The sequence below is a fragment of the Hyperolius riggenbachi genome, chromosome 1 (assembly GCF_040937935.1).
Source record: "Hyperolius riggenbachi isolate aHypRig1 chromosome 1, aHypRig1.pri, whole genome shotgun sequence".
Lineage (NCBI taxonomy): Eukaryota > Metazoa > Chordata > Amphibia > Anura > Hyperoliidae > Hyperolius > Hyperolius riggenbachi.
This window is the reverse complement of record NC_090646.1, coordinates 690,497,039-690,517,156: the sequence shown is the minus strand read 5'-3', so window position 1 is coordinate 690,517,156 and position 20,118 is coordinate 690,497,039. Positions and strand designations below refer to the sequence as shown.

Here is a 20,118-nt window from a genome sequence, read left to right as displayed (position 1 = left end):
TAGGGCTTCCTCCCCCTGTTCGACTAGTTTGTCAAGAGCCTTTTCCATCGTGAAGACAAGAGGGAGCACCTCCGATATGCTGCAGTGCTCCTCACTGACCACTTTTGTTGCCTGCTCAAACGGCTCCAACACTTTGCACACCTGTCCTATCAGCTGCCACTGGTCCCCAGTAATGTAGTCCAGTGGCCCTGTTCTGGTGGAAGATGCCTCAGACAGGTATAGTCTGACCGCCATGCGCTGCTCCCACAGCCTCTCCAGCATGTGGAAGGTGGAGTTCCACCGCGTCGGGCAATCTGAAATAAGCCTGTGCTGCAGCAGGCTATGGCGGCGCTGCAGCAGTTTCATGGCCGCGGTGGCAGTTGGAGTGACGGATGTGGGCTGATACCTTTCGTGCTGAGGCCACAGCATCCTTCAACCCTTCAAAAGTGTTTAAAAATGTCTGGACTACAAGGTTGAAGACGTGGGCCAAGCAAGGTAAGTGAGTATAGCCACCTAGCGAAATGGCGGCCAGCATGTTGGCGCCATTATCGGACACCACTACACCTGTGTCCAGTTTTCAGGAGGTCAGCCACTGCCGAATCTGACCCTGTAAGGCTGCAAGGATTACAGATCCGGTTTGCCTGTTCTCCTCCATGGATTCCATTTTCAGCACTGCTTGGCATCGATGGTGCTGCAGACCAGTGTAGGAGCGGGACCACTTGCTCTGAGGCTCAGCAATGGCAGACTGGCCTTGGACAGAACAGGTAGCAGAGGGAAGTGGAACAGGCCTTCCCTTCAACCCACGTGGCGGCACCACCAGCTGAGATGCCCCAGATCTTGCAGCCTTCTCAGCGGCACCATGGAGGGTGACCCAATGGGCGGTAAAAGTCAGATACTTTCCCTGCCCATGCCTGCTGCTCCAGCCATCCATGGTGAAGTGCACCTTTCCACCGACAGCGTGATCCATAGACCGGCCGACACACTCCACAATGTGCAGGGCAGGGATAGCTTTCCTGGCAAAATAATGGTGGCTAGGGATCCGCCATTGTGGAGCAACACTGTTCATCAGTCTGCGGAAGGGGGCACAGTCCACAAACTGTTGGCCTAACAGCCTTGCCAGGAGAGTGTTATTATTCACAACGAATGGATCAGCTGCAGGGAGCATCCGCTTCCTCTGCAACATTTCTGGCACAGAGGCCTGACGCTGGAACACTGGCGATTCAGAGGACACCAAGGGTGATGACGAGGTGTTTGCTGAGGTGTGGAGTCCTCTACCAGTCTGACTTACAGAGGGAGTTGAACAATAGGACTGAGCAGGTTGGATAGGGACAGGAGTCACAGGACGAGTAGAAAAAAAAGAGGAGGAGCCTATTGCTGTTGCTTTTCCTCCACCCATCTTATTGGAATTTTTCACATGTTCAAACTCCCGTCTGTGGTCATTGCGCAGATGGCTCATCAGCCCTGAAATGCCGAACCCGCTGCCCGATTTGCCTCTGCTCACCAATTTATGGCACACAGAACAGACTGCCCTGGATTCATCCTCTTCAAGAACAGTGAAATAATTCCAGGCAGGGGACGTACGTGCACCTCCAGCAGTGGTGCAAACTGTTTTAGCACCTCGATCCTCAGCATTGGACTGCTCACGCCTGCCAGTGCCCAACCCAGATGGCGACCACGTTGGATCAGTCGCCTCATCATCAAAAATATCAGCCAGTTCAATGAGTGACTCTTCTTCTGGACTCTCCTGGCCACCAAACACCTCTGTAGTCGACAGATGTTGACTGGTGGTTACACTGGATGAAGCAATCACAGTGGCCATTTCTGTCTCTACAGAAGCCACCACTTCTTGGGAGCTTGGTCCCATGGTCTCCTCCAATGCCTCCTCCCAAACGTTCTCCACATCTCTCTCAGCGATGTTGGTGTGCTGTACTTCTGGAGCAGAGTGCTGGGAGGAAACAACCTCGTGATGAGAAGCAGCTGCGATCGGGTTCTGGTCAGGAGGAACCTGGCAGTCACTACTGGTGCTGCTGCCACTAGCTTGAAGTTCCTCAGACTGGGTAGAGGGTTCCTGGTCTAAGTAATCGACAACTCTCAGCGCCTCTTCCTCTGTCAAAATGTTCCTGCGTGCTGCTCCTGCAAACACAGGGAAGACATTTCTGACCGGGGGGGGGGGGGGGGGTAACGCTTCCTGCTGTTGCTGCCACCCTCAACCTGATCACGTACTTGCCGTGATCCACCAACACCACCATCACTCCACTTCCTTTTAGGAGTGTCAGTAAATTGCTGCTGCTCTCGCTCCATTGTTTTGGGGCCACAAACTTTATTGGAGAAAGGTGTATGAGCGACAGAGCAGATGAGATCACAAAATAAGGGGATGAAATAAAGAAAATAAATTTAAAAATAAAAATAAACAAAAAAACAAAAAAAAAAACTTGGAAAAAAAAAAAAAACTTGCACTACACTCACTCAACTAATCAATCACTAATCAATCAATCACTTAAGTCACTCTCACTCTGTCAAACACTAAGCCTGCGGCCTGATTGGCTCTGCAGTACTAGCACACTACACTGCAATCTATCACTCAAACTACAATCTACCTCTCTCACAAATACAGCTAGCTCACTACTACTACAGCTCACACTCTAACTCTTCTCTCTCTAGCTACTACTAATATACAGCTCACACTCTAACTCTCTCTCGCAGAGTCTTTAAAAAGACTTTTGGTTTATATACATAGTCTTGAAAAATACTCTTGTTTTATGTTAAAACTACTAGTATGGGTCTGTCTCTCCTCTGTCTCCAACACCAGACTGAACCCCACAAGCTCCGTGACTGCACACCTCTCTTATATACTAAATGGGTGGGATAGCTAATAATGGGTAGCTAGGGAGCTGGTTGCTAACGTAGGATTGGTTGGTAATGCTTAAGGCTCTAATTGGTGCAGAAATTCCTATTTTCATGCAGAAGTCCGTCTGTCTACAGTGTCTAGGCGGGTCTTCCTTGTGACTGGCATACAAAAATTTGCATTCCGGCGGAATACGTATAATTCCGCGGAAATTCCGCCGGAACGCTACAGCAATTCCGTTCCGATGCGACGGAACGGAATTGCCAATTTCCGACCGGAATCGCGGGAATCTGAATTTCGCGGAATCCAGCGACCATCCCTACTCAGCATAAAATATATCTCTTAAAGCTCAAGAGTATTCGCATAGGGTAATACTATTTTATTAATATCAATGTTAAAAAAAAGTAGTGCACTTGCAAACTCTGTATAAAAATGCGCATATCATAAACTCCACATGTAACCAGCGTCTCCCGTCATGCTAGGCTCCGCCCAACCAGTTTCATTAATGATGACTCATCAGGGGCTTGGTCACCAGCACTTAGGAGACGTTATTTGTAATTCCAGCCTTAGTCATGTGATGCGGACACTTCGGTACTGCCCCTAGACCTGTCCGTAATATTCTCATTATTTCCACATGGATTCCAGCTAATTCAGCCTTCTATAACTTCTCTTCTGTTTCCTCACTGCATATACCTTCATACTTCTTACACAAAGACCAAAACGGCATTTTAACTACATTACCCATACTGCTTAGCGTGACTCTCGCGTGATCCCATGAGATCTTAGTCTACCCGCATGCGCACTAGGCTACAGGGTTCGCTAGGTGATGTCGGATGCCGTAGCGCCCTCGGACTACATGACCCATACTCCTTAGCGTCAATCTGGCGCCTCTCCACACGAATGAGCTCTCCGCATGCTCGCCACCCCGAGTCACTCACGCCGTAACTCAGCATACTTGTTATTTGTCCTGCATCCTGCCAACACGTTATCGCTCAAATAAACATTACACGCATGCACTGCCCATTAAACGAATGTTCCTCATTGCATCCTCTATTTCCTACACCTATTTAACCTTATATCCACAGGAAAAAACAAGTTATCCTTGCGCTCCTCTTTCGAAAACTGCAGACCCACTCTTTCACTGATAAATCTTCTTAGCCCCTCAGTTAAATGCAATGTGCAGCTCCAAAAGACAGGGCAAGAGGCAATTCTAAAAGGAAGAAGATGGAGCGCACAATGGTGCATTACCCAAGGTAGGCTTTATTCGCATAAAAATGTATAATGTATATAATGTATATAAGTTTTATCATGCATTTTTTATTATACAGGTTTTGTGCAATATTGTTCATCTAGAGTTGTGATTGCAGCTGCATTGAGCAGCGGCGCACTGTGTGCCAGCATCAAATTTTAATCACACGGAGCTCCCCTTGATGATCTTAGCCAGCGTTCACATCTCCATCTAGTGTCTATTTGTTGATTTAAAATAAAGTTATTGAAATAATTTTCCCTGGGAGAGCCCTGTAGCCATGACAACGGCTCAGAGGACTGCCATAAACAGTGTGCGGTGCGTATGGACGTCATCTGACGAAGGCGCAGAGCGCCGAAACGCGTAATGATGCCATACGCACACTGAACCTCAGCCACGCCCAGTCCCACAGCGAGACGGCGCTCCTGATTCCACCGGAGAACGCGCTGCTAGCCACAGCGCGGTGCTGCTGAATCGTCTGCAGGGCAAAGCGGTGGCTGTACCGCTGATAAAGCGTTGATTTTATCTTCAATCTCGTGAGTACCAAACATTTTTATGCGAATAAAGCCTACCTTGGGTAATGCACCATTGTGCGCTCCATCTTCTTCCTTTTAGAATTAACCTTATATCCGTCCGACTCCTATTTGGGACTAGGGTATTTGATACTACTAGGACCAGCAAACCTGGTGGGGAAAACTTGCATTGCGCAGGCGCAGAAAATAGAGGATGCAAATACTGACTGTGTTGAGCGCTAGACTTTCTAAAAAGAATACAGGATGGTATATATGTCTTATCTTGTATTTTGTGTAATGGTAACTGGATTCTCTGCTTTCTCTGTCCTCCAGGCTTCAGATGCCTCATTTGTGGAGAAGCTGAACACTGCATGTAAAACACACCCTCACTTTGAGCGAGCCCGAGGGAGAGATCCCGGATTTATCATCAATCACTATGCCGGCAAGGTGAGACGTTGCAAATGGCCAAGTGTGACTTCAGTCTGTGCCAAGGCTCCTCTGACCACAAACACTTCAATATGTCCAGCAGCAGCGTGTATACAGCCAGTCACACCGCTAACTGTCCCTCAGAGGAGTCACAGCTAATGTCCTACCACAGTCTATGCTCTATATTATATATTACACATTATACAGCTCTGTACATAGAGCCAGTCACACCACTAACTGTCCCTCAGAGGAGTCACATCTAATGTCCTACCACAGTCTATGCTGTATATTATATATTACACATTATACAGCTCTGTACATAGAGCCAGTCACACCACTAACTGTCCCTCAGAGGGGTCACATCTAATGTCCTACCACAGTCTATGCTGTATATTATATATTACACATTATACAGCTCTGTACATAGAGCCAGTCACACCGCTAACTGTCCCTCAGAGGGGTCACATCTAATGTCCTACCACAGTCTATGCTGTATATTATATATTACACATTATACAGCTCTGTACATAGAGCCAGTCACACCACTAACTGTCCCTCAGAGGGGTCACATCTAATGTCCTACCACAGTCTATGCTGTATATTATATATTACACATTATACAGCTCTGTACATAGAGCCAGTCACACCACTAACTGTCCCTCAGAGGGGTCACATCTAATGTCCTACCACAGTCTATGCTCTATATTATATATTACACATTATACAGCTCTGTACATAGAGCCAGTCACACCACTAACTGTCCCTCAGAGGGGTCACATCTAATGTCCTACCACAGCCTATGCTGTATATTATATATTACACATTATACAGCTCTGTACATAGAGCCAGTCACACCGCTAACTGTCCCTCAGAGGGGTCACATCTAATGTCCTACCACAGCCTATGCTCTATATTATATATTACACATTATACAGCTCTGTACATAGAGCCAGTCACACCGCTAACTGTCCCTCAGAGGGGTCACATCTAATGTCCTACCACAGTCTATGCTGTATATTATATATTACACATTATACAGCTCTGTACATAGAGCCAGTCACACCGCTAACTGTCCCTCAGAGGTCACATCTAATGTCCTACCACAGCCTATGCTGTATATTATATATTACACATTATACAGCTCTGTACATAGAGCCAGTCACACCGCTAACTGTCCCTCAGAGAGGTCACATCTAATGTCCTACCACAGTCTATGCTCTATATTATATATTACACATTATACAGCTCTGTACATAGAGCCAGTCACACCGCTAACCGTCCCTCAGAGGGGTCACATCTAATGTCCTACCACAGTCTGTGCTCTATATTATATATTACACATTATACAGCTCTGTACATAGAGCCAGTCACACCACTAACTGTCCCTCAGAGGGGTCACATCTAATGTCCTACCACAGCCTATGCTCTATATTATATATTACACATTATACAGCTCTGTACATAGAGCCAGTCACACCGCTAACTGTCCCTCAGAGGTCACATCTAATGTCCTACCACAGCCTATGCTGTATATTATATATTACACATTATACAGCTCTGTACATAGAGCCAGTCACACCGCTAACTGTCCCTCAGAGGGGTCACATCTAATGTCCTACCACAGTCTATGCTCTATATTATATATTACACATTATACAGCTCTGTACATAGAGCCAGTCACACCGCTAACCGTCCCTCAGAGGGGTCACATCTAATGTCCTACTACAGTCTGTGCTCTATATTATATATTACACATTATACAGCTCTGTACATAGAGCCAGTCACACCGCTAACTGTCCCTCAGAGGGGTCACATCTAATGTCCTACCACAGTCTATGCTGTATATTATATATTACACATTATACAGCTCTGTACATAGAGCCAGTCACACCGCTAACTGTCCCTCAGAGGGGTCACATCTAATGTCCTACCACAGCCTATGCTCTATGCTCTATATTACACATTATACAGCTCTGTACATAGAGCCAGTCACACCACTAACTGTCCCTCAGAGGAGTCACAGCTAATGTCCTACCACAGTCTATGCTCTATATTATATATTACACATTATACAGCTCTGTACATAGAGCCAGTCACACCACCAACTGTCCCTCAGAGGAGTCACAGCTAATGTCCTACCACAGCCTATGCTCTATATTATATATTACACATTATACAGCTCTGTACATAGAGCCAGTCACACCGCTAACTGTCCCTCAGAGGAGTCACATCTAATGTCCTACCACAGTCTATGCTCTATATTATATATTACACATTATACAGCTCTGTACATAGAGCCAGTCACACCGCTAACTGTCCCTCAGAGGGGTCACATCTAATGTCCTACCACAGTCTATGCTCTATATTATATATTACACATTATACAGCTCTGTACATAGAGCCAGTCACACCGCTAACTGTCCCTCACAGGGGTCACATCTAATGTCCTACCACAGCCTATGCTCTATATTATATATTACACATTATACAGCTCTGTACATAGAGCCAGTCACACCGCTAACTGTCCCTCAGAGGGGTCACATCTAATGTCCTACCACAGCCTATGCTCTATATTATATATTACACATTATACAGCTCTGTACATAGAGCCAGTCACACCGCTAACTGTCCCTCAGAGGGGTCACATCTAATGTCCCACCACAGTCTATGCTCTATATTATATATTATACATTATACAGCTCTGTACATAGAGCCAGTCACACCGCTAACTGTCCCTCAGAGGAGTCACATCTAATGTCCTACCACAGTCTATGCTGTATATTATATATTACACATTATACAGCTCTGTACATAGAGCCAGTCACACCGCTAACTGTCCCTCAGAGGAGTCACATCTAATGTCCTACCACAGTCTATGCTGTATATTATATATTACACATTATACAGCTCTGTACATAGAGCCAGTCACACCGCTAACTGTCCCTCAGAGGGGTCACATCTAATGTCCTACCACAGCCTATGCTCTATATTATATATTACACATTATACAGCTCTGTACATAGAGCCAGTCATACCACTAACTGTCCCTCAGAGGAGTCACATCTAATGTCCTACCACAGCCTATGCTCTATATTATATATTACACATTATACAGCTCTGTACATAGAGCCAGACACACCGATAACTGTCCCTCACAGAGGTCACATCTAATGTCCTACCACAGTCTATGCTGTATATTATATATTACACATTATACAGCTCTGTACATAGAGCCAGTCACACCGCTAACTGTCCCTCAGAGGAGTCACATCTAATGTCCTACCACAGTCTATGCTCTATATTATATATTACACATTATACAGCTCTGTACATAGAGCCAGTCACACCACTAACTGTCCCTCAGAGGGGTCACATCTAATGTCCTACCACAGTCTATGCTGTATATTATATATTACACATTATACAGCTCTGTACATAGAGCCAGTCACACCGCTAACTGTCCCTCAGAGGAGTCACATCTAATGTCCTACCACAGTCTATGCTGTATATTATATATTACACATTATACAGCTCTGTACATAGAGCCAGTCACACCACTAACTGTCCCTCAGAGGGGTCACATCTAATGTCCTACCACAGTCTATGCTGTATATTATATATTACACATTATACAGCTCTGTACATAGAGCCAGTCACACCGCTAACTGTCCCTCAGAGGGGTCACATCTAATGTCCTACCACAGTCTATGCTGTATATTATATATTACACATTATACAGCTCTGTACATAGAGCCAGTCACACCACTAACTGTCCCTCAGAGGGGTCACATCTAATGTCCTACCACAGTCTATGCTGTATATTATATATTACACATTATACAGCTCTGTACATAGAGCCAGTCACACCACTAACTGTCCCTCAGAGGGGTCACATCTAATGTCCTACCACAGTCTATGCTCTATATTATATATTACACATTATACAGCTCTGTACATAGAGCCAGTCACACCACTAACTGTCCCTCAGAGGGGTCACATCTAATGTCCTACCACAGCCTATGCTGTATATTATATATTACACATTATACAGCTCTGTACATAGAGCCAGTCACACCGCTAACTGTCCCTCAGAGGGGTCACATCTAATGTCCTACCACAGCCTATGCTCTATATTATATATTACACATTATACAGCTCTGTACATAGAGCCAGTCACACCGCTAACTGTCCCTCAGAGGGGTCACATCTAATGTCCTACCACAGTCTATGCTGTATATTATATATTACACATTATACAGCTCTGTACATAGAGCCAGTCACACCGCTAACTGTCCCTCAGAGGTCACATCTAATGTCCTACCACAGCCTATGCTGTATATTATATATTACACATTATACAGCTCTGTACATAGAGCCAGTCACACCGCTAACTGTCCCTCAGAGAGGTCACATCTAATGTCCTACCACAGTCTATGCTCTATATTATATATTACACATTATACAGCTCTGTACATAGAGCCAGTCACACCGCTAACCGTCCCTCAGAGGGGTCACATCTAATGTCCTACCACAGTCTGTGCTCTATATTATATATTACACATTATACAGCTCTGTACATAGAGCCAGTCACACCACTAACTGTCCCTCAGAGGGGTCACATCTAATGTCCTACCACAGCCTATGCTCTATATTATATATTACACATTATACAGCTCTGTACATAGAGCCAGTCACACCGCTAACTGTCCCTCAGAGGTCACATCTAATGTCCTACCACAGCCTATGCTGTATATTATATATTACACATTATACAGCTCTGTACATAGAGCCAGTCACACCGCTAACTGTCCCTCAGAGAGGTCACATCTAATGTCCTACCACAGTCTATGCTCTATATTATATATTACACATTATACAGCTCTGTACATAGAGCCAGTCACACCGCTAACCGTCCCTCAGAGGGGTCACATCTAATGTCCTACCACAGTCTGTGCTCTATATTATATATTACACATTATACAGCTCTGTACATAGAGCCAGTCACACCGCTAACTGTCCCTCAGAGGGGTCACATCTAATGTCCTACCACAGTCTATGCTGTATATTATATATTACACATTATACAGCTCTGTACATAGAGCCAGTCACACCGCTAACTGTCCCTCAGAGGGGTCACATCTAATGTCCTACCACAGTCTATGCTCTATATTATATATTACACATTATACAGCTCTGTACATAGAGCCAGTCACACCGCTAACTGTCCCTTAGAGGAGTCACATCTAATGTCCTACCACAGCCTATGCTCTATATTATATATTACACATTATACAGCTCTGTACATAGAGCCAGTCACACCGCTAACTGTCCCTCAGAGGAGTCACATCTAATGTCCTACCACAGACTATGCTGTATATTATATATTACACATTATACAGCTCTGTACATAGAGCCAGTCACACCGCTAACTGTCCCTCAGAGGGGTCACATCTAATGTCCTACCACAGCCTATGCTCTATGCTCTATATTACACATTATACAGCTCTGTACATAGAGCCAGTCACACCACTAACTGTCCCTCAGAGGAGTCACAGCTAATGTCCTACCACAGTCTATGCTCTATATTATATATTACACATTATACAGCTCTGTACATAGAGCCAGTCACACCACCAACTGTCCCTCAGAGGAGTCACAGCTAATGTCCTACCACAGCCTATGCTCTATATTATATATTACACATTATACAGCTCTGTACATAGAGCCAGTCACACCGCTAACTGTCCCTCAGAGGAGTCACATCTAATGTCCTACCACAGTCTATGCTCTATATTATATATTACACATTATACAGCTCTGTACATAGAGCCAGTCACACCGCTAACTGTCCCTCAGAGGGGTCACATCTAATGTCCTACCACAGTCTATGCTCTATATTATATATTACACATTATACAGCTCTGTACATAGAGCCAGTCACACCGCTAACTGTCCTTCACAGGGGTCACATCTAATGTCCTACCACAGCCTATGCTCTATATTATATATTACACATTATACAGCTCTGTACATAGAGCCAGTCACACCGCTAACTGTCCCTCAGAGGGGTCACATCTAATGTCCTACCACAGCCTATGCTCTATATTATATATTACACATTATACAGCTCTGTACATAGAGCCAGTCACACCGCTAACTGTCCCTCAGAGGGGTCACATCTAATGTCCCACCACAGTCTATGCTCTATATTATATATTATACATTATACAGCTCTGTACATAGAGCCAGTCACACCGCTAACTGTCCCTCAGAGGAGTCACATCTAATGTCCTACCACAGTCTATGCTGTATATTATATATTACACATTATACAGCTCTGTACATAGAGCCAGTCACACCGCTAACTGTCCCTCAGAGGAGTCACATCTAATGTCCTACCACAGTCTATGCTGTATATTATATATTACACATTATACAGCTCTGTACATAGAGCCAGTCACACCGCTAACTGTCCCTCAGAGGGGTCACATCTAATGTCCTACCACAGCCTATGCTCTATATTATATATTACACATTATACAGCTCTGTACATAGAGCCAGTCATACCACTAACTGTCCCTCAGAGGAGTCACATCTAATGTCCTACCACAGCCTATGCTCTATATTATATATTACACATTATACAGCTCTGTACATAGAGCCAGACACACCGATAACTGTCCCTCACAGAGGTCACATCTAATGTCCTACCACAGTCTATGCTGTATATTATATATTACACATTATACAGCTCTGTACATAGAGCCAGTCACACCGCTAACTGTCCCTCAGAGGAGTCACATCTAATGTCCTACCACAGTCTATGCTCTATATTATATATTACACATTATACAGCTCTGTACATAGAGCCAGTCACACCACTAACTGTCCCTCAGAGGGGTCACATCTAATGTCCTACCACAGTCTATGCTGTATATTATATATTACACATTATACAGCTCTGTACATAGAGCCAGTCACACCGCTAACTGTCCCTCAGAGGAGTCACATCTAATGTCCTACCACAGTCTATGCTGTATATTATATATTACACATTATACAGCTCTGTACATAGAGCCAGTCACACCGCTAACTGTCCCTCAGAGGGGTCACATCTAATGTCCTACCACAGTCTATGCTGTATATTATATATTACACATTATACAGCTCTGTACATAGAGCCAGTCACACCACTAACTGTCCCTCAGAGGGGTCACATCTAATGTCCTACCACAGTCTATGCTGTATATTATATATTACACATTATACAGCTCTGTACATAGAGCCAGTCACACCGCTAACTGTCCCTCAGAGGGGTCACATCTAATGTCCTACCACAGTCTATGCTGTATATTATATATTACACATTATACAGCTCTGTACATAGAGCCAGTCACACCACTAACTGTCCCTCAGAGGGGTCACATCTAATGTCCTACCACAGTCTATGCTGTATATTATATATTACACATTATACAGCTCTGTACATAGAGCCAGTCACACCACTAACTGTCCCTCAGAGGGGTCACATCTAATGTCCTACCACAGTCTATGCTCTATATTATATATTACACATTATACAGCTCTGTACATAGAGCCAGTCACACCACTAACTGTCCCTCAGAGGGGTCACATCTAATGTCCTACCACAGCCTATGCTGTATATTATATATTACACATTATACAGCTCTGTACATAGAGCCAGTCACACCGCTAACTGTCCCTCAGAGGGGTCACATCTAATGTCCTACCACAGCCTATGCTCTATATTATATATTACACATTATACAGCTCTGTACATAGAGCCAGTCACACCGCTAACTGTCCCTCAGAGGGGTCACATCTAATGTCCTACCACAGTCTATGCTGTATATTATATATTACACATTATACAGCTCTGTACATAGAGCCAGTCACACCGCTAACTGTCCCTCAGAGGTCACATCTAATGTCCTACCACAGCCTATGCTGTATATTATATATTACACATTATACAGCTCTGTACATAGAGCCAGTCACACCGCTAACTGTCCCTCAGAGAGGTCACATCTAATGTCCTACCACAGTCTATGCTCTATATTATATATTACACATTATACAGCTCTGTACATAGAGCCAGTCACACCGCTAACCGTCCCTCAGAGGGGTCACATCTAATGTCCTACCACAGTCTGTGCTCTATATTATATATTACACATTATACAGCTCTGTACATAGAGCCAGTCACACCACTAACTGTCCCTCAGAGGGGTCACATCTAATGTCCTACCACAGCCTATGCTCTATATTATATATTACACATTATACAGCTCTGTACATAGAGCCAGTCACACCGCTAACTGTCCCTCAGAGATTTCACATCTAATGTCCTACCACAGTCTATGCTCTATATTATATATTACACATTATACAGCTCTGTACATAGAGCCAGTCACACCGCTAACCGTCCCTCAGAGGGGTCACATCTAATGTCCTACCACAGTCTGTGCTCTATATTATATATTACACATTATACAGCTCTGTACATAGAGCCAGTCACACCGCTAACTGTCCCTCAGAGGGGTCACATCTAATGTCCTACCACAGTCTATGCTGTATATTATATATTACACATTATACAGCTCTGTACATAGAGCCAGTCACACCGCTAACTGTCCCTCAGAGGGGTCACATCTAATGTCCTACCACAGTCTATGCTCTATATTATATATTACACATTATACAGCTCTGTACATAGAGCCAGTCACACCGCTAACTGTCCCTTAGAGGAGTCACATCTAATGTCCTACCACAGCCTATGCTCTATATTATATATTACACATTATACAGCTCTGTACATAGAGCCAGTCACACCGCTAACTGTCCCTCAGAGGAGTCACATCTAATGTCCTACCACAGACTATGCTGTATATTATATATTACACATTATACAGCTCTGTACATAGAGCCAGTCACACCGCTAACTGTCCCTCAGAGGGGTCACATCTAATGTCCTACCACAGCCTATGCTCTATGCTCTATATTACACATTATACAGCTCTGTACATAGAGCCAGTCACACCACTAACTGTCCCTCAGAGGAGTCACAGCTAATGTCCTACCACAGTCTATGCTCTATATTATATATTACACATTATACAGCTCTGTACATAGAGCCAGTCACACCACCAACTGTCCCTCAGAGGAGTCACAGCTAATGTCCTACCACAGCCTATGCTCTATATTATATATTACACATTATACAGCTCTGTACATAGAGCCAGTCACACCGCTAACTGTCCCTCAGAGGAGTCACATCTAATGTCCTACCACAGTCTATGCTCTATATTATATATTACACATTATACAGCTCTGTACATAGAGCCAGTCACACCGCTAACTGTCCCTCAGAGGGGTCACATCTAATGTCCTACCACAGTCTATGCTCTATATTATATATTACACATTATACAGCTCTGTACATAGAGCCAGTCACACCGCTAACTGTCCCTCACAGGGGTCACATCTAATGTCCTACCACAGCCTATGCTCTATATTATATATTACACATTATACAGCTCTGTACATAGAGCCAGTCACACCGCTAACTGTCCCTCAGAGGGGTCACATCTAATGTCCTACCACAGCCTATGCTCTATATTATATATTACACATTATACAGCTCTGTACATAGAGCCAGTCACACCGCTAACTGTCCCTCAGAGGGGTCACATCTAATGTCCTACCACAGCCTATGCTCTATATTATATATTACACATTATATAGCTCTGTACATAGAGCCAGTCACACCGCTAACCGTCCCTCAGAGGGGTCACATCTAATGTCCTACCACAGTCTGTGCTCTATATTATATATTACACATTATACAGCTCTGTACATAGAGCCAGTCACACCGCTAACTGTCCCTCAGAGGAGTCACATCTAATGTCCTACCACAGTCTATGCTCTATATTATATATTACACATTATACAGCTCTGTACATGGAGCCAGTCACACCGCTAACTGTCCCTCAGAGGGGTCACATCTAATGTCCTACCACAGCCTATGCTCTATATTATATATTACACATTATATAGCTCTGTACATAGAGCCAGTCACACCGCTAACCGTCCCTCAGAGGGGTCACATCTAATGTCCTACCACAGTCTGTGCTCTATATTATATATTACACATTATACAGCTCTGTACATAGAGCCAGTCACACCGCTAACTGTCCCTCAGAGGAGTCACATCTCATGTCCTACCACAGTCTATGCTGTATATTATATATTACACATTATACAGCTCTGTACATAGAGCCAGTCACACCACTAACTGTCCCTCAGAGGGGGTCACATCTAATGTCCTACCACAGTCTATGCTGTATATTATATATTACACATTATACAGCTCTGTACATAGAGCCAGTCACACCGCTAACTGTCCCTCAGAGGGGTCACATCTAATGTCCCACCACAGTCTATGCTCTATATTATATATTATACATTATACAGCTCTGTACATAGAGCCAGTCACACCGCTAACTGTCCCTCAGAGGAGTCACATCTAATGTCCTACCACAGTCTATGCTGTATATTATATATTACACATTATACAGCTCTGTACATAGAGCCAGTCACACCGCTAACTGTCCCTCAGAGGAGTCACATCTAATGTCCTACCACAGTCTATGCTGTATATTATATATTACACATTATACAGCTCTGTACATAGAGCCAGTCACACCGCTAACTGTCCCTCAGAGGGGTCACATCTAATGTCCTACCACAGCCTATGCTCTATATTATATATTACACATTATACAGCTCTGTACATAGAGCCAGTCACACCGCTAACTGTCCCTCAGAGGGGTCACATCTAATGTCCTACCACTGTCTATGCTGTATATTATATATTACACATTATACAGCTCTGTACATAGAGCCAGTCACACCACTAACTGTCCCTCAGAGGGGTCACATCTAATGTCCTACCACAGTCTATGCTGTATATTATATATTACACATTATACTGCTCTGTACATAGAGCCAGTCATACCACTAACTGTCCCTCAGAGGAGTCACATCTAATGTCCTACCACAGCCTATGCTCTATATTATATATTACACATTATACAGCTCTGTACATAGAGCCAGACACACCGATAACTGTCCCTCACAGAGGTCACATCTAATGTCCTACCACAGTCTATGCTGTATATTATATATTACACATTATACAGCTCTGTACATAGAGCCAGTCACACCGCTAACTGTCCCTCAGAGGAGTCACATCTAATGTCCTACCACAGTCTATGCTCTATATTATATATTACACATTATACAGCTCTGTACATAGAGCCAGTCACACCACTAACTGTCCCTCAGAGGGGTCACATCTAATGTCCTACCACAGTCTATGCTGTATATTATATATTACACATTATACAGCTCTGTACATAGAGCTAGTCACACCACTAACTGTCCCTCAGAGGGGTCACATCTAATGTCCTACCACAGTCTATGCTGTATATTATATATTACACATTATACAGCTCTGTACATAGAGCCAGTCACACCACTAACTGTCCCTCAGAGGGGTCACATCTAATGTCCTACCACAGTCTATGCTGTATATTATATATTACACATTATACAGCTCTGTACATGGAGCCAGTCACACCGCTAACTGTCCCTCAGAGGGGTCACATCTAATGTCCTACCATAGTCTATGCTCTATATTATATATTACACATTATACAGCTCTGTACATAGAGCCAGTCACATCACTATCTGTCCCTCAGAGGGGTCACATCTAATGTCCTACCACAGTCTATGCTCTATATTATATATTATACATTATACAGCTCTGTACATAGAGCCAGTCACACCGCTAACTGTCCCTCAGAGGGGTCACATCTAATGTCCTACCACAGTCTATGCTCTATATTATATATTACACATTATACAGCTCTGTACATAGAGCCAGTCACACCACTAACTGTCCCTCAGAGAGGTGACATCTAATGTCCTACCACATCTATGCTCTATATTATATATTACACATTATACAGCTCTGTACATAGAGCCAGTCACACCGCTAATTGTCCTTCAGAGGAGTCATATCTAATGTCCTACCACAGTCTATGCTGTATATTATATATTACACATTATACAGCTCTGTGCATAGAGCCAGTCACACCACTAACTGTCCCTCAGAGGGGTCACATCTAATGTCCTACCACAGTCTATGCTGTATATTATATATTACACATTATACAGCTCTGTACATAGAGCCAGTCACACCGCTAACTGTCCCTCAGAGGGGTCACATCTAATGTCCTACCACAGTCTATGCTGTATATTATATATTACACATTATACAGCTCTGTACATAGAGCCAGTCACACCACTAACTGTCCCTCAGAGGGGTCACATCTAATGTCCTACCACAGTCTATGCTGTATATTATATATTACACATTATACAGCTCTGTACATAGAGCCAGTCACACCACTAACTGTCCCTCAGAGGGGTCACATCTAATGTCCTACCACAGTCTATGCTCTATATTATATATTACACATTATACAGCTCTGTACATAGAGCCAGTCACACCGCTAACTGTCCCTCAGAGGGGTCACATCTAATGTCCTACCACAGCCTATGCTGTATATTATATATTACACATTATACAGCTCTGTACATAGAGCCAGTCACACCGCTAACTGTCCCTCAGAGGGGTCACATCTAATGTCCTACCACAGTCTATGCTCTATATTATATATTACACATTATACAGCTCTGTACATAGAGCCAGTCACACCGCTAACTGTCCCTCAGAGGGGTCACATCTAATGTCCTACCACAGTCTATGCTGTATATTATATATTACACATTATACAGCTCTGTACATAGAGCCAGTCACACCGCTAACTGTCCCTCAGAGGTCACATCTAATGTCCTACCACAGCCTATGCTGTATATTATATATTACACATTATACAGCTCTGTACATAGAGCCAGTCACACCGCTAACTGTCCCTCAGAGAGGTCACATCTAATGTCCTACCACAGTCTATGCTCTATATTATATATTACACATTATACAGCTCTGTACATAGAGCCAGTCACACCGCTAACCGTCCCTCAGAGGGGTCACATCTAATGTCCTACCACAGTCTGTGCTCTATATTATATATTACACATTATACAGCTCTGTACATAGAGCCAGTCACACCACTAACTGTCCCTCAGAGGGGTCACATCTAATGTCCTACCACAGCCTATGCTCTATATTATATATTACACATTATACAGCTCTGTACATAGAGCCAGTCACACCGCTAACTGTCCCTCAGAGGTCACATCTAATGTCCTACCACAGCCTATGCTGTATATTATATATTACACATTATACAGCTCTGTACATAGAGCCAGTCACACCGCTAACTGTCCCTCAGAGAGGTCACATCTAATGTCCTACCACAGTCTATGCTCTATATTATATATTACACATTATACAGCTCTGTACATAGAGCCAGTCACACCGCTAACCGTCCCTCAGAGGGGTCACATCTAATGTCCTACCACAGTCTGTGCTCTATATTATATATTACACATTATACAGCTCTGTACATAGAGCCAGTCACACCGCTAACTGTCCCTCAGAGGGGTCACATCTAATGTCCTACCACAGTCTATGCTGTATATTATATATTACACATTATACAGCTCTGTACATAGAGCCAGTCACACCGCTAACTGTCCCTCAGAGGGGTCACATCTAATGTCCTACCACAGTCTATGCTCTATATTATATATTACACATTATACAGCTCTGTACATAGAGCCAGTCACACCGCTAACTGTCCCTTAGAGGAGTCACATCTAATGTCCTACCACAGCCTATGCTCTATATTATATATTACACATTATACAGCTCTGTACATAGAGCCAGTCACACCGCTAACTGTCCCTCAGAGGAGTCACATCTAATGTCCTACCACAGACTATGCTGTATATTATATATTACACATTATACAGCTCTGTACATAGAGCCAGTCACACCGCTAACTGTCCCTCAGAGGGGTCACATCTAATGTCCTACCACAGCCTATGCTCTATGCTCTATATTACACATTATACAGCTCTGTACATAGAGCCAGTCACACCACTAACTGTCCCTCAGAGGAGTCACAGCTAATGTCCTACCACAGCCTATGCTCTATATTATATATTACACATTATACAGCTCTGTACATAGAGCCAGTCACACCGCTAACTGTCCCTCAGAGGAGTCACATCTAATGTCCTACCACAGTCTATGCTCTATATTATATATTACACATTATACAGCTCTGTACATAGAGCCAGTCACACCACCAACTGTCCCTCAGAGGAGTCACAGCTAATGTCCTACCACAGCCTATGCTCTATATTATATATTACACATTATACAGCTCTGTACATAGAGCCAGTCACACCGCTAACTGTCCCTCAGAGGAGTCACATCTAATGTCCTACCACAGTCTATGCTCTATATTATATATTACACATTATACAGCTCTGTACATAGAGCCAGTCACACCGCTAACTGTCCCTCAGAGGGGTCACATCTTATGTCCTACCACAGTCTATGCTCTATATTATATATTACACATTATACAGCTCTGTACATAGAGCCAGTCACACCGCTAACTGTCCCTCACAGGGGTCACATCTAATGTCCTACCACAGTCTATGCTTTATATTATATATTACACATTATACAGCTCTGTACATAGAGCCAGTCACACCGCTAACTGTCCTTCACAGGGGTCACATCTAATGTCCTACCACAGCCTATGCTCTATATTATATATTACACATTATACAGCTCTGTACATAGAGCCAGTCACACCGCTAACTGTCCCTCAGAGGGGTCACATCTAATGTCCTACCACAGCCTATGCTCTATATTATATATTACACATTATACAGCTCTGTACATAGAGCCAGTCACACCGCTAACTGTCCCTCAGAGGGGTCACATCTAATGTCCCACCACAGTCTATGCTCTATATTATATATTATACATTATACAGCTCTGTACATAGAGCCAGTCACACCGCTAACTGTCCCTCAGAGGA

At 43.7% G+C, this 20,118-nt stretch overlaps 1 protein-coding gene across 1 annotated transcript in view; it reads left to right on the top strand.

The window, feature by feature from the left end:
• The window catches only part of LOC137544753 (myosin-IIIb-like), a 418,671-nt gene that overhangs the window by 192,275 nt on the left and 206,278 nt on the right, over positions 1 to 20,118 (top strand). The window contains exon 14 of the mRNA XM_068265847.1: positions 4,916 to 5,029. Within this exon, the coding sequence (XP_068121948.1) occupies positions 4,916 to 5,029 (114 nt within the window). The remainder of the gene's footprint in view (positions 1 to 4,915; positions 5,030 to 20,118) is intronic.